The following is a 14,934-nucleotide window of genomic DNA, read 5'->3' on the forward strand; positions in this document are numbered from 1 at the left end:
TGCTTATAAACGTATATAAATATATTATAACCACTTCTATAAACGCTCTAAGTGGTTAATATCGCCTACAACAATGTATTTTCACGGATATAAAATTATTACGCGACATATTTTTGCCGAAACTTTTAATTACAAAGGCACCATAAAGTACAGTTGGATGGATGTGCACGTTCATCACGCAACCAATCATCTCTCGCCGGGGGCGCGACCAATGAAAAAAGCCACCGCAGCAGCGTAGGGCGGAAATCAGTTGCGTCAAGTTAGCGGAAAGCGGAAGCGTACACGACAAGTCAGGAAGTTCGGCGAATTAACTTAAAAGAATAAAACCACAAACTAAACGGTGCGGTTCATTTGTCTTTTGGGTGTGAGGGGAAGTTGACCGTAAGTTTTTATTTTGACAACTGTAACCGGAAGTGCGGCTATAGCAGTTTGTTAGGCTTGACACTGGTACAGAAAAGAGCAGGATGTAGCGGTACATGTATCGGGCTCGCCTCACATCAATCCAGCCATCAGAAGTCCTTCGCTCTTTTTATATCGACGCGGTGAGTCGGGTTTGGGGGATGGGTGTTGTAAGGATTGTCAGCAGAGACGACTAACGTTTGAAAAAATGTCCACCATCCTCGATGCGGCGTCCAAAGTGAAATGGGACCGGACGGCTGCGGCGAAGCGAGCCGTGTTTCTTGCGGCGGCTGCTTACGGTGTCAAAACACTGTACCCCATCATCTGCAAGCAGCTCTGCAAAAACAAAGATCCCAGGAATAATGGCCGGGTTTCAAAGGCGGAGAACGGCTCCACTTGTTTGGCAAAGACACAGGTAGATGTGGCGAATCATCGGAAGACATCGCCGGGGGTAAATGCAGAATTTTTTAAGCAGATCCTCGAACTTGGTAAAATCCTTTTCCCCAGGCTTGTGTCCAAAGAGCTCGGTTTGCTCTCCTTGCACTCGGTGGCGCTGATATCCAGGACGTTTCTCTCTATATACGTGGCCAGCTTGGACGGTAAGATTGTCAAAACGATCGTGGAGAAGAAACCCAAGAGCTTCATTATCCAGCTGATCAAATGGCTCCTCATTGCCATCCCGGCCACGTTCGTCAACAGCGCCATCCGGTACCTGGAGTGCAAACTGGCTCTGGCCTTCCGCACCCGGCTGGTGAACCATGCCTACCGGACCTACTTCACCGATCAGACCTATTACAAAGTCAGCAACATGGACGGGAGGCTCGCCAACCCGGACCAGTCTCTCACTGAGGACGTCATGATGTTTTCCCAGTCGGTGGCCCACCTCTATTCTAACCTCACCAAGCCGATACTGGATGTGATGCTGACCTCCTACACGCTGATACAGACCGCCAGGTCCAGAGGGGCCAACGCCTCCGGGCCGACCCTGCTGGCCGGGCTCGTGGTCTTTGCCACGGCTAAGGTCCTGCGTGCCTGCTCGCCCAAATTTGGCAAGCTGGTGGCCGAGGAGGCTCACAGGAAAGGCTACCTGCGCTATGTGCACTCCAGGATTATTGCAAACGCTGAGGAAATAGCTTTCTACAGGGGACACAAGGTATGTAGTGATCATGTATTGTGGCAGACATGCAGCAGTATTACAGGCATTAAAGTGGTGGTTATTAGATTATGATTTGTGTAGAATACAGCCACAGAAGTAGATCCATATTACACATTAGTAGATCATTAATAGACCACATGTTTCTCAGTATTACATATAGTGTAAATGTCCATTTTCTGCAGGTATAACCCAGTTATAAACAACATGAGGCATTTATGATTATCTTCATTAAGCACAAAGTTAATAAAGTGTCATTACATGTGTACATCAGAGTAACATCTGCACATGAACAGGGCTGCAGCAATTATTGTGATTGTAGATTAAAGGTGCAATATGTAAGAAAAGGCCACCTGTTGATTTCATACTCAAAACAAACAGGGGCAGCAAATCGCCATAGTAACCATTAACTGCAATAACCAGAGCAGCCTTTAGCCGGTTAGCTCAGTTAGCAGTGCAGCTAGTGGTCCAGATTAGGAGCTTGGGGCACCAGGGGGGTGTTGGTGTTTACACCACTAGGATGGGGATGGGACGAGGCTAGCTGGTTAGCATGCTAACTTCAGTAGATATCTCTGCAACACAACATGTAGATGTCATAACGTCAAAACTGATATTTCTTTTTGAAAGCTTTAAGCTGTAAATATTGCACCTTTAATCTAAAAATAATGAAAAATACTTGCTTCCTTTGTCCAACCAACAGTCCAACACCTATAGACTCTGCATTTAATGTCATAAATGACAAAGAAAAGCACCAAATTCGGTCATATAAGGAGCTGTAACCAGCAAATGTTTGACATTTTTTGCTTGAAAAATAACTGAAACAATTAACAGATCATCAAAATAGTTGGTAACTTTTTTCTTCCGAATGACTTCTCAGTTAATCGACCAGTTGTTGCTGCTTTACACACGAACATGCAGGTTCGTGACGACAGTGGCTTCAGTCAGTAACAGGTGTATACACTGTCCGTTGCAGGTGGAGATGCGTCAGCTGCAGAAGTGCTACAGGGCCCTTGCGGATCAGATGAACCTGATCCTGTCCAAGCGTCTCTGGTACATCATGATCGAGCAGTTCCTCATGAAGTACGTGTGGAGCAGCAGCGGGCTGGTCATGGTCGCTGTGCCGATCATCACGGCGACTGGCTTCGCTGACAACGGTAAGGAGCCCTCGAGGTGCCCCAAACCTTTTATTTCCCCAAACTCCCAATTAAACACGTCTGAGGCTATGAGCAACAGTGTATTAAGTTTGATTGATAGTATCTGGTGTGTCGTAAAAACCTCTTTTTAAGTGGCACTATAATAGTTTTGTGCTTCACTCACACATTTCACAGTACATACGAGGATCATTAGCATCTCCAAACCAGCAGCTACACCTTCCTCCTCAAGCAGGAGCTGATTAGCACGTGTGAAAGCAGTAGCTGCCTCCCACACATCCCTGCTGACATTTCAGTTGCATCCAAAATAAAGCTGTGACTGAGTCCCTTTGTTTGCTGCCGAGCACTGCTAGCGTGCTAATGCTCCATTGTCAGTGCTTTTATTTAAATAACTCATTTCCATGCTGTTCCAGTGCTTGCAGGTACAAGTGTGTGGATGTGTAGTGAGGAGGCTCACAGGATGGATATCTTTCAGGCAGATAACAGAAGGCAGAGATGGAAAGCGTTCTTGTTTAAATAAACATGTGCGTAGTATCAGAGTTTCTTATGTCCCGCTCTGTCATCTCTCTTTCGTTCCTGTAGAAACAGCAGACGGGCAGACGCACGTGATGGTGAGCGAGAGGACGGAGGCTTTCACCACCGCCCGGAACCTCTTGGCCTCAGGAGCTGACGCCATCGAGAGGATCATGTCCTCCTACAAAGAGGTGAGACACCACGTGCTGAAGTTCATGTAGCTTGATCGTGATCATTTTCTGGTTTTCACTTGAAAGTTCAAATAAAACAGTTCGTACAGGAAATAACACCAAAATCCTCAAAAAATTAGGTTAGTCTTTGCAGATGCACATACCATAGTCACACGCCGGCCATTTTCCCATGACGTCACGCTCAGGGTGGGAAGCTTAAAAAGCTGCGGTGATGTTATTCTGCTGTGATCCAGGTTGCAAGTCGCATAAGCAAAAGACATCTGACAAATTGTTATAATTTAACCGCTTCCTGATTACCAGCAACTGAAAAGATAAAATCTGAAGTTACATCAGGTCACATTTCAAGGTAAGACAACATATTTGATAACCCATTAGCTGATATTTCACTCCCAGGCCTAAAAGATAATTGTCTTCAAGATGTACGTTGATATGTTTAGAATTAGTTGTTGTTGAACGTCAGCTCTGAGGTGTGTCGATGGGAATTTTCCAGCCTTTTTTTAACATTTAATACGCCACATGGTTCACTGATTTATCAAGAAATTATTAGCATTCCAGTTTCCGATTTCAGTCTGTTTGTAGTCCAGTCAAGTGTTATTGTCCAATAGCTGCGTCATGTCATCGGCCCAGGTCTGAAGGACAAGTGGTCCAACAGATGGGTGGATGGATGGATGAATGCACAGATTGACTGAATGATGCAGACTGTACTCTACGCTACGTCCACCTCTCTCTGCTTTCCCCCGTGTGAAGCTCACCGTGCATGCACAGGACTTTATTCGAGTCCCGAAGAAAGAAATCAGTGAATGAAAGGCCTTGTTCATCGAGGGCCAAATCCCTGATCTCTCGTTGCATTTTAATCCCAAAAAAATAGCAAGACCCATTCATGCATTCTCTCACTCAGGCTGCATTTTGAGGTCCATAAGAGGATTTGGCTGCAGCACTTTTGTGGTGAAGCTGGGTTGCAGTACAGCCGCTTTGTACTCGTCTACTTTCGGTCATACGCACACCAGTGTCGTGTACTTTTTCAGACGTTCGGTACTTGTCATTCCTCGGTATTTCAGCAAAGGTTGGGTGCACTTCCATAGCATGCTTGTGCTGAAGAGGAGGAATTGAAACTCTTTTCTAAAAGCGAGAGCCGGCTGTTGTCTGCCTCTTTAAGCGTGAGTCACCGCTTCTCAAAAACTTCCCACTGTACCACTTCACTCACGCCAGAGTGCAGACACTCAGGGCTAGACACACACAACCCCATTTTACGATCGCACAGAAAGCTTAAACTGCTGTTAAACTTTATGAAATACCATCCAGCTCCAAGTGAATTATTTTATTTCCGAATCTGTGACAGAACAGATTGTTCTTCCGACTGGCGTATCGTTGCACAACTACAGCTCAAAACACTTCCCCAGAGGATATGAGTTCTGGCCTGTGTTGTGTATAGTGTTGTTAGATGTGCAGCAGCAAGCCCCTGCACGCAAGGACATGAGATGTGCAAGTGTGTGTGCAACTTAACAGGCACATTCCTCAGGCACTATGCCCTGCTCACGCCCCCAGACACTCTGCCTATTTAATATGACAGTGTACAGTCCGATGTGAGTGGTCAGATGGCCCCCGTGACACGTCCCAGCACGTGTTGGTTTGTTACTCATCCTGTAGACTCTGTTTTGTTTTTTCCTTTTGTTCCTGTCCTCTCTGTCCTCTTCAGGAATTTTGCGTTTCCTGCTGGTCTTCTGTGGTTATTGTTGTTTGTTCAGCTGCAACGATTTAGTCAATTAATCAATTAGTCAATCGAAAGAAAGAATCAAAAGTCACTTTTCTTATGAGAAATGTCAAACATTTGAAGAACATGGGTTTAACACTGAATTTGAGAATGGCACTCTCTGTAGCAGTTTTATCAGAGCAGCGTCCAGTTACTCTCGTTTGTAAATCATTCATTCATTGCAGTAATTCAGTCAGACTGTATGACGATCTGACACACAACTGGGTGAAGCTGGTCCTCTGATGTGTGTTACACTGCCTCAGATCTCATCTCATGGAAATATCTCAAATCATGGAAAGAAAAACTGAACACAGAAACCTTTTATGGGCATTAATTCCTCAAGATTGAGTCTGCTGCCACTCTCATGTCAGTGTAGGTCAGCCAGCAGTGAATCCTGCTGGTGTTGTGTTTGTATGTGCATGTGTGTGTGTGTGTGTGTGTGTCCAGAGCTCCTTCCCTCGGGGCTTAGCCTAGCTGTGAATAATCCTCCATCTGTTGATCTTTGAGCCCGCACTTCTGCATCTCTTTCTCACTTTCTCCCCCTCTCAAACACTTTTAGACAAATTGGGGAGGACCATTATCACGGCTCTACTGCTTCACTGCATGCACAGACACCAAGGCAGAATACACGTGCTCAGTACTTGAATGTAGCACCTTTTTTTTTAAGAACTCATGTACAATTTGTAACATTTCACAAGCAGATCACAATGAGTCTCATTTCTTCTTTGAGCGAGTCACGTCTCTGAAGCCCCACATGATGTCCATGACTTTTCAGAATTTGTGTTTGTTGTTTAATACAATCAAGCTGTGTCAACAGCCTGCATTGTCTCGCTGCAGGGTGCAGCACCAAAGCCAAAGCAACAGGGGGATTTCTCTCTTGACTTTGTCCTCGTTTGTCCTTGAGTCTCATTACATTCTGGTCGCTTATAGATATTTGTACTGCATTTTGTGTTATGTTCATCTTCTAAATTTAAGTATTTAAGTATTTTCCTCATATTTTTAAGATCTTCTCTCTGGCCGATTGTTTGGTCTTGGTCTGCGTCTTTTTTAAAATACTTCCTTTTGATGACCCATCTCTCAAAGATAATCACACATTATGTACGGCAGCTTTTCAGATCTGCGTGTGAGTGTGAATGTGTGTGCTCACTCTACACACTGTAAACATGGCCTCATCCAAGAGTTTACTCAAGGTTGAGAAAAGTAAAGAGGTGAATTCAATTCAAGCAGCATATCCTCAGCAGCAGCAGCCAGTGCGTGACTCTGGTGTAATCATCATATTTGCATAAAAACTGTTACACTTTGTTGCACACACGCTAACACATGCTAATGTAGTGGCGGCAACTTATTTTTATTTAAAGTAGGTGTCATTATTTTAACCATCTATCCGCTATTTTTTTCCAGCAATTTCAACTGTTAATTCTCAAATTTAGCTATTTATCGTTTTAGCTATCCACAGTATTTCAACCATTTGTTTTTCGTTTTACTTTTAGTTACCTGCTTCAAGCATGTCTGTTACTTTTAGCTTACTATTCCGACCAATTAACCCTGTCTTTTAGCTAATTATGTGAGCTGTTTACATTTAGAGCCAACCATTTTAAAGTTCTTTAAGTTAACTATTTCAATTTATTCATTGCTTATAGGTCGTTGTTCTAACCGTATATCCATTACTTTTGGCTAACTTTTCAGAACATTGTCTTTTAGGTAACTATTTAGGCTGTCCAGCTAGCATTATCAATTTCAACAATTTATCAGTTACTTTTAGCTAACTATTTCAAACGATTTCTTTAAGCTAACTATTCGGACTAGTTATCTGTGTCTTTTAGCTAATTAGTTAAACTAGTTAAATTAGTTAACATTTAGATAACTATTTCAACCATTTTTGGATAGGCCTGCTTTAAGCTAGCTATTTCCATGTATCCATTACTTTTAGTTAACTATTTAGAACATTGTCTTTTAGCAAAGTATTTAAACTGTTTACTTTGAGTTAGCATTATCTATTTCTACAATTTATGAATTACTTTTAGCTAACTATTCCAAGCATGTGTCTGTGACTTTTTCAATTAGCGTTATCTATTTAAAACATTTATCCATTACTTTTAGCTAACAATTTCAACCTCATACGTTTTAGCCAACTATTTCCATTTATCCGTTAGCTTCAGGTAACTATTACAGCCATTTATCCATTACTTTTAGCTATTTCAATAGCTGATCCATTGCTTTAGCTAACCATTTAACTGTTTATTTTAAGTTAACTTAACAGCTGTTTAGACCTCTCTGCCAGCTTGCTAGCTAGTTTTCACATACTCTCAACACGTGGTCATCAGGTGACTCAATATGTGGGTGTATTTTGTAATCACGTTGCAATGATTATTTCTTCAGTGTCTCTACTTACACCCTGGTATATAGAGACATTCCCCTGGTTTAGAATCACTGCCTTAACACACACACACACACACACACACACACACACACACACACACACACACACACGGAGTTGTATCAGCAAGTGGCCTTGGCAGTGACCTTGACCTTAATCTGATCCTTTTTGCGGTCACGCTGACATTCCTCTAACTTTGCACAATGATGACCTTTGACCCCTGTATGTTGTTGTGACAGGTCACAGAGCTGGCAGGTTACACCGCACGGGTCCACAACATGTTCGTGGTGTTCGAGGACGTCCAGAAGGGTGTTTACAAGCGCTCCTCTCTATCAGCGGAGGGGGCGGAGAAGAAGAGCAAGCCTGAGATGCACATAGAAGGACCTCTGGAGATAAAGGGTGGGCCTGTTGTTCTGTACCCACACTCACACCTCCCTCTGTATTAGAATAAACTGAAAAAAAAGAAACAGGTAGACAGCAGCCTAATTGGCCTGTCGCAAACTACACCCCTGCTTGGTTACAGTTGCTACGTTGGGCAAACGTTCACCACTTCTGCTATTTGGGAAAAGCTCTGGGCTTTGGGTGGTTAGTCCCAATACATTGTGTATGTGCACCAGATGAACAGAAAACATCCTGAGTCAAAGGATAAAGTCAGCATAAGTAACGTTAAAGTATTTAAAGCAGAGAGAGAATACATTCTGAGATCACCAACATGATATTACAACCAATCAGCAGTATCAAGGTCAAAGGTCAGATTCATTGCATACATATCCTTTTGACCCCAGAGTGAATCTCCTGCTAGAGAGCGCTGTTAAGCTGTGAGATGAGTAAAGTGATAAAGAGGGATTTTTTTTATTTTAACCCCACAATTCCTTCTATGTAGGTATTATCCCATTTATATCCATACTTATGGCTGGAGTCTAATCCTCTGCTTCTGCTCTTACACACTGTCATTCTGTTTTTCTGATCATAAATCTCTTTTGCTTTCTCTCTTTTGTCTTCCAGGTGAAGTGATAGACGTGGACAACGGCATCGTGTGTGAGAACGTACCGATTATTACGCCGAACGGGGACGTAGTCGTGTCTTGCCTGAACTTTAAGGTGAGACAGCTCTACTCGATCCTCTTCGAATCCCCTGTGCTCTGTCATTTTACATCTATTGTGTAACCCTTCTTTGCTAGTCAGAGCAGACTTACATACAAAAGCATCAGAATGGTCCTTTAATCTCCAGTCCAGCATCAAACTCTACTTCATATTACCCATTAATATTAACTGATATATGTCTGAGGCGCTCCGTTTCAGATGAACTCCGAGCCATACTTCACCATAAGACTCCCTGAGGGTTTTTTTGGTCTGTGTGGTGTTAATTAGCATTATGAAGATCCTCTGTGGTCTAATTAGGAAGCAGAAACACCCTTTGGGTGTCAACAGCATGTTGCTCTCCTGAGGCTTTTGAGCCAGAGAGGATGTTACGGTGTGCATGATTACAGATCAATGCTTACGAAAGAGAAAAAAGTCAGTTTTCGGACATTTGTGATGTTATTAGGACACTAACACCCCTTTCTGTTTGTAAGGAACGCACTGTGTGCAGCGCCTCTTTCTTTCTGGTGGTCTGCTGACCCCAGGGCCGTGTTCTTTGTGTATGGATAACTGAGTTAGCTTGAGCTTGCCTTGATGATAATTTGACACGAGCCTGGATTTCCTTCAGTTCCTCGAAGCTGGCTTTTAGTCGATTTAAAATTGTTGTCATAGAAACATGCCTTTGAACTTAAACCTGCAAGTAGAGGTTTATTCACAGAGGCACCGATAGAAAAACGCCAATATATCAGAATAAGAAATACTTCATTGATCCCTTACATTGCAGTTGCTCCTTCTAGAATAGAAATATCACGTTATAGAGAGATTATGAGAACATATAAGTTGAAAAAGATAATAAGACGAGAACTACATCAAGCTCCGGTTTGAGGTCAATACAAGCCGCTGACGTTGAGCTGGAAGAGCAGGAACTGTTGATCTGTTGACAGTGTGTGTATGCCCACAAGTTAAAGGCTGTATGCAAATATCATACCCTCTGGCTCTGCTCAGGCCAGATAGCACATGATCACTGTTGAGATACTTTCATATTTTAACTACTTCTACTGTACAGCGTTTGGTTACTATATACACCTCTGGTCAGGATGTATCAGTTCCTTGCTTTAACCTGCTTCGTCACCTTTATCTACGCTCTCTTTTATTGGTTCAGATTGATATATTTAGGGAAATAAAAGATTTTTCATAGTGGGTCATTTTTCCGAGCTACATTCAGAGCCAAACACATTTTTCTTCTTGTTTATCTGGATTGCCTCTGTACTGTCAGATACATAAAGCAATACATGCTGTGCTGCTGCTCTGTTACCCTGTGAGCTGCAGGCAAACTAGAGGCATTTAGCGATACCTCCAAACAGTTTGATCTGGCTGTCGCTCCGAGTGCTTTGATCCCAGAGACGGAGGACAAACACCTAAAATAAAGTGTATTCTGCTAAAAAGCAAGGATCTCTGTGGAGGAATGTTGACTTTGTAGATCTCCTGCGTTGTCTTATGCTGTCTATCAAAAGCTTAACACCCACTGATGCTTCCCATCTCTCCAGGGCTTTATATCTTAGTGATGTTTCGTAATTATACAGAGGACCGCCTCGGCGTAGGGGGATTAATAAATTCTCGTTTCATTTCAGGTAGAAGAGAGCATGCACCTATTAATCACGGGGCCTAACGGCTGCGGGAAGAGCTCTCTGTTCAGGATCCTCAGCGGTTTGTGGCCTGTCTACGGCGGCCGGCTACACAAACCCTCTCCTCAACATATGTTCTACATCCCTCAGAGGTATACACAAACACAGCCTTTCACACATATTCCCACAGCAGTGAGTTTTACTGATGCAAATGTAGGGTTTGATCATTGTACCAGTGAACCCTAACAGTAATCTAATCCATTGTAACAGGAACTGTGTGTGTGTGTGTGAGCGTGTTCAGCCACACACACACACACACAAGAGAAACCAGAGCTCTGGCCACAGTGAAATATTTACCGCCCAGACAGGGCTTACAATCACTTCTTTAGTATACTTCCCTCGGTATCGCAGTCATTTGATGATAAATTGAGAATCATTAGTGTGACTGAGCACGGATACTAAAACCAGCCATGCGTTGTCACACTGCATCTTCGGCTCAAGTGATCCGTGATAACTCACTGTTCAGTGATTGAAGATAACCACTGACCTTTAAAGAATAAAAACCACCTGCTATTTCTGGGCCCGTAGACTGACAATCATTTTTAAAATAAGGAAGTCTTATGTTGTTTTTTTACCGCAAGTGGCCACTGGGCAAGATTGATAGCGAGGCTGAGTCTGAAGCAGGTCTTAATAGTAGATTTATGCCACGGAGATGCCCCTGCCTACAAATCATATTCTCCAGATTTAAGGGAACGTGCTTGCTTGGTACAGACCCCTACAGATAGGAACCTTTGTGATGTACGTTGTAGCAGGGGGGACTAATAAGGAGTCGCTTAATGGACCTCCACCTGGCTGGCGTGTCTCTGATGTGCTCCGTGCCTCCTAAGGTTTTAGACGTACCTAAGAAGGATCTAACACTTACCTCCTGCGCTCCTCATGGAAACCAGGGCAGTAGCTCACGGTTCAGCTCATGGTGCTTTTCATCTATTTGTTGAAATGTGTCAACTTCCTGCAAACAGCTGTCCGGCTGAGTGTGTCATGGTAAAGATTTCTAAAGACACCTATTGAAGACATGTGACTGATTGTGGTGTCAATCAAAGTGCTTTTTAACTTTAAACGGGTAAGATAACCAACTGATCTTCCAAAAAGGTGGCAGCAGCCCTCAAAGTGAGCTAAAGCCACTCTAAGACAAACCATCAAATGTAATCTAACCCAGAGCTGCTTAAAGCCGCAGACTCAGCTGACTCCCTCCTGCAGAGCGGTAAATATTTTATACATCGGATGAGACAGCCACCTGGCAGCTGTAACAGAAACCAATACACTAAAAGAAACAACAGAAGCTCAATGGATGTCTTTCTCTTTAAGCAATTGTTGTTCAAGTGTGTCAAAGAAGTGCTCCTTTGTACACACACACCCTCTTTGTCAGCGCTTTCTTTTTCTTAGCGTCCGGAGGACTAAAGGGAATGACGGGTTAACAAAGGAACACTCAGTGGATAAGGTGCGTGTGTGTGTGTGTTTCTCCAGGCCATACATGTCCATGGGTACACTGCGGGACCAGGTGATCTACCCGGACTCGGTGGAGGACATGGCTGCCAGAGGCCTCAGTGACAAGGACCTGGATGCAATCTTGGACATAGTCAACCTCAACCATATTATCACCAGAGAAGGAGGTAGGGGAGTCATAAAGCTGTGTGTGACAACCACCAACTCGACGAACAATTCAAAATAACCATCAACTAGATGAAGTAACTTGACAAAACTAATCAAAATAATTGTTAGCTAAACAAAAAAGACCAAATAACCATTAGACACATGGATGATTAGATATACAATAACAAGACAAAACTAGAAACAAATAAAGTGAACTACTGTGTTGTCAAACTACAGAAAACACAAAAACCATCAGCCAAAATAAGCAGCAGCTACACAAAATAACATGAAAGCACTAGACGAAATAACCACCAGCCACAAAATCAGTCAATCAAATTGAGTACCTGACAATAAAGTCATTACCGAATCAGTAATCTTTTCGCGTTTAAGGTCTCTAAATTTTGACCTTCAAATTGTCACCATGGTGCAGTTTTGCTGGTGTTTTGAGATCAAACAGATTATGTGTATCTGCTGGCCAGAAGCTTGATCTTGTGCACTCTGGTATTACTGGTATTGCCTAAACTTGCGTCTGTGGCTAATTGGCAGCCACTCTCCTCTCATTGCCAAATAAACAGACTATTGTTGTGAGCCGACAACTGTACAAAGCTGAGGGCTGCAAGAGGGTTTAATGTATGAATAGCTGCACTGTGAAGATGTTGAGAAACGTCTTGATCATGGATGTGTGCACACATTAATGTAACGGCACAGGATTTTCTGTTAGATTAAGAAAATGTGACCCTTGTTACACAGTGCAGCTTTACTGGTTGAACCTTTAAGCAAACATATCTCTGCCTTTCCTTTGTAATGGCTGTAACAGTCTGTAAAACCTTTCTGTTTATCTTTTAATTATTCATTACATTGTCCAAAATGTATTTTTGATGAACTCTTTATGTAAAGGCTTAATGTATCCCTGAGTTTGCACTTCCATAAAATAGGTCCATGCACTTTCCTATGCTCTCCACTCAATAGTTAAATAGAATCCCAAAATACCTCAATCTTTACATAACATGTGTTTTCAAGCTCATGTGAAGTCTTCTTCTGGTTCTAGGCTGGGATGCTGAGCTCGACTGGAAGGACGTGCTGTCAGGGGGTGAGAAGCAGAGGATGGGCATGGCTCGCATGTTCTACCACAAGTAAGGAGAAACAGCTTTGTTGTTGTCCGTCATTACGCTGAGGCCGGTTTAAACGTTTAAGTGTAAACTGCCAACTTTACTTCTGACAAGAACCATGAGCCTTTTCTAGCCACGCTAGCGGCTAGAGGGATGACAGTGTCAGTTGGTCAGTCCAGTACTTTGGGTCCAGACTTATCTCAACAACTACCTAATGGCACTGTCTTCAAGTCATTTACACCAGCCTCAGCTGTATCCACGATACCTGCTTAACATTAGCATTGTTATTGCTATCTAGTTGGCATGCTAACATTAGCATTTAGCGGAGAGCATCACCGTGCATATATACAACCTCACACAGCTGTTACTGTGTCATCAAATGTCTTCTTTTACAGTAACAATAACTGTTATTAATTTTCATAGTTTTCCGTGTTTTGATGTGTTAAGTGAAAGCAGAGTTGATGGTTACCCGCTAGCTGCCAAGCTAACCGAGCTAACTAGTTAGTTGCAGCCACCGTTTGCAGGAATTAGCAGTTACTCTGTGATTTGCTGCCCCCTATTTGTTTGGAGTATGAATTCGACATATTGTACCTTGAAGAAGTCATATTAGGTATGTGTATTTAAAAGCTAACATGGCAATAGGGTAGTATTTTAGCAATTAGCTTTATCCAGGATAGGAATTGGTGATTTTTTATCTTTGCACGTGGAAATGATCTCCCAACGTAACAAATGTCATCAGTTACCCACTGGATGGAATGTTATTAATGAAAACCATTTCCCCTGTGTCTGTCAGGCCTAAATATGCTCTGTTGGATGAGTGTACCAGCGCTGTGAGCATTGACGTGGAGGGAAAGATTTTCCAGGCTGCTAAGGATGCCGGCATCTCTCTGCTCTCCATCACACACAGACCCTCCCTGTGGTAAGAAAATTGTCCAGTCTATTCAATAAAAGAGATTCATAACTTGATATATCACTCTGGAGAGTAGTAGCAGAGAATTTACTCACTTCGCAATCCACTATAAAGCTGTAAATTCATTGCACACAACAAATTAAGCGTACTTTTATTCACTCTCCGCCTCCAGGAAGTACCACACCCACCTGCTGCAGTTCGACGGGGAGGGAGGCTGGCGCTTCGAGCAGCTGGACACTGCGACGCGCCTCACGCTCACCGAGGAGAAGCAGCGGCTGGAGGCCCAGCTGGCCGGCATTCCCGAGATGCAGCATCGCCTCAACGAGCTCTGCAAGATCCTGGGAGACGACTCTGTCCTCAAAACGGCCGAGGAGTGAGAAAGAAAAGAGAGAGGGAAAGAGGGGGGAGGGAGCAGGGAAGGGGCCCAGAGGGGAGAGAGACAAGGGGGAAAGGGGAGAGAAGAAGAGGGGGGAGGCCGAGAAGAGAGTGTGAAAGAAAGTAAAAGAGATCCGTAGGGGGTTTGTGAGTATTTTTTTCAGGCTTAGATTTTTTTAGATTTAAAGTAGGAGGGCTCTGAATGCCAGCTAGTCTCTCCCTTCTCCTCCTTTCTCCCTCGTCTTTTCCCCACTCCAACCAGAGAAGTGGAGGGGGGAGAGTGAAGTGGATCCACAAGTATTATCCCCCCGTTGTGTTACGCACATCGACCGCATAGATTTTTTTAGACGTTTAGCTTTTAGCGCACTTCATTTTCAAGATCAATTCGCCGCGAGTTCAAAAGTGATGAATCCAAATTTCAACTGAGACGGTGAATTTGTTTGTTTGTTTTGTAGCACTTTACTCTGCTTTTAGAGGGCTGTTTCTGTTTGTCGTGGTAGCTCACAGTGAAATACGGTGATACCTGCATCTTAGCTGGAAAAACTTTTTAATATAGAACCACTAAATAATAATGTCCAAAGCAGTATTCCACGCCCAGTGTACTGGGTCGTGCAGGATCCACATTTGTTATAATTTATCAGTAGATTTTTAG

The 14,934-nt window shown here is 43.3% G+C and overlaps 1 protein-coding gene across 1 annotated transcript; it reads left to right on the forward strand.

Moving 5' to 3' along the window:
- Positions 1 to 562: 562 nt before the first annotated feature.
- On the forward strand, positions 563 to 14,284 carry LOC141008608 (ATP-binding cassette sub-family D member 2-like). Its single transcript, XM_073481048.1, has 10 exons — positions 563 to 1,552; positions 2,526 to 2,706; positions 3,286 to 3,407; positions 7,774 to 7,933; positions 8,540 to 8,634; positions 10,245 to 10,390; positions 11,763 to 11,908; positions 12,937 to 13,021; positions 13,791 to 13,916; positions 14,080 to 14,284. The coding sequence occupies exons 1-10, from the start codon at positions 608 to 610 to the stop codon at positions 14,282 to 14,284; spliced, it is 2,211 nt and encodes a 736-aa protein (XP_073337149.1). The 5' UTR covers positions 563 to 607.
- The last annotated feature ends 650 nt before the right edge of the window (positions 14,285 to 14,934 follow it).

This window comes from Pagrus major, chromosome 14 (genome assembly GCF_040436345.1).
Source record: "Pagrus major chromosome 14, Pma_NU_1.0".
Classification (NCBI taxonomy): Eukaryota; Metazoa; Chordata; class Actinopteri; order Spariformes; family Sparidae; genus Pagrus; species Pagrus major.

Excerpts from the sequence above, each read along its gene's own strand:
- LOC141008608 (XM_073481048.1), top strand. The coding sequence starts at position 608 with ATGTCCACCATCCTCGATGCGGCGTCCAAAGTGAAATGGGACCGGACG. Across the intron at positions 1,553-2,525 it reads CTTTCTACAGGGGACACAAG|GTGGAGATGCGTCAGCTGCA; the intron begins GTATGTAGTGAT and ends TGTCCGTTGCAG. Across the intron at positions 13,917-14,079 it reads ACACACAGACCCTCCCTGTG|GAAGTACCACACCCACCTGC; the intron begins GTAAGAAAATTG and ends CTCCGCCTCCAG.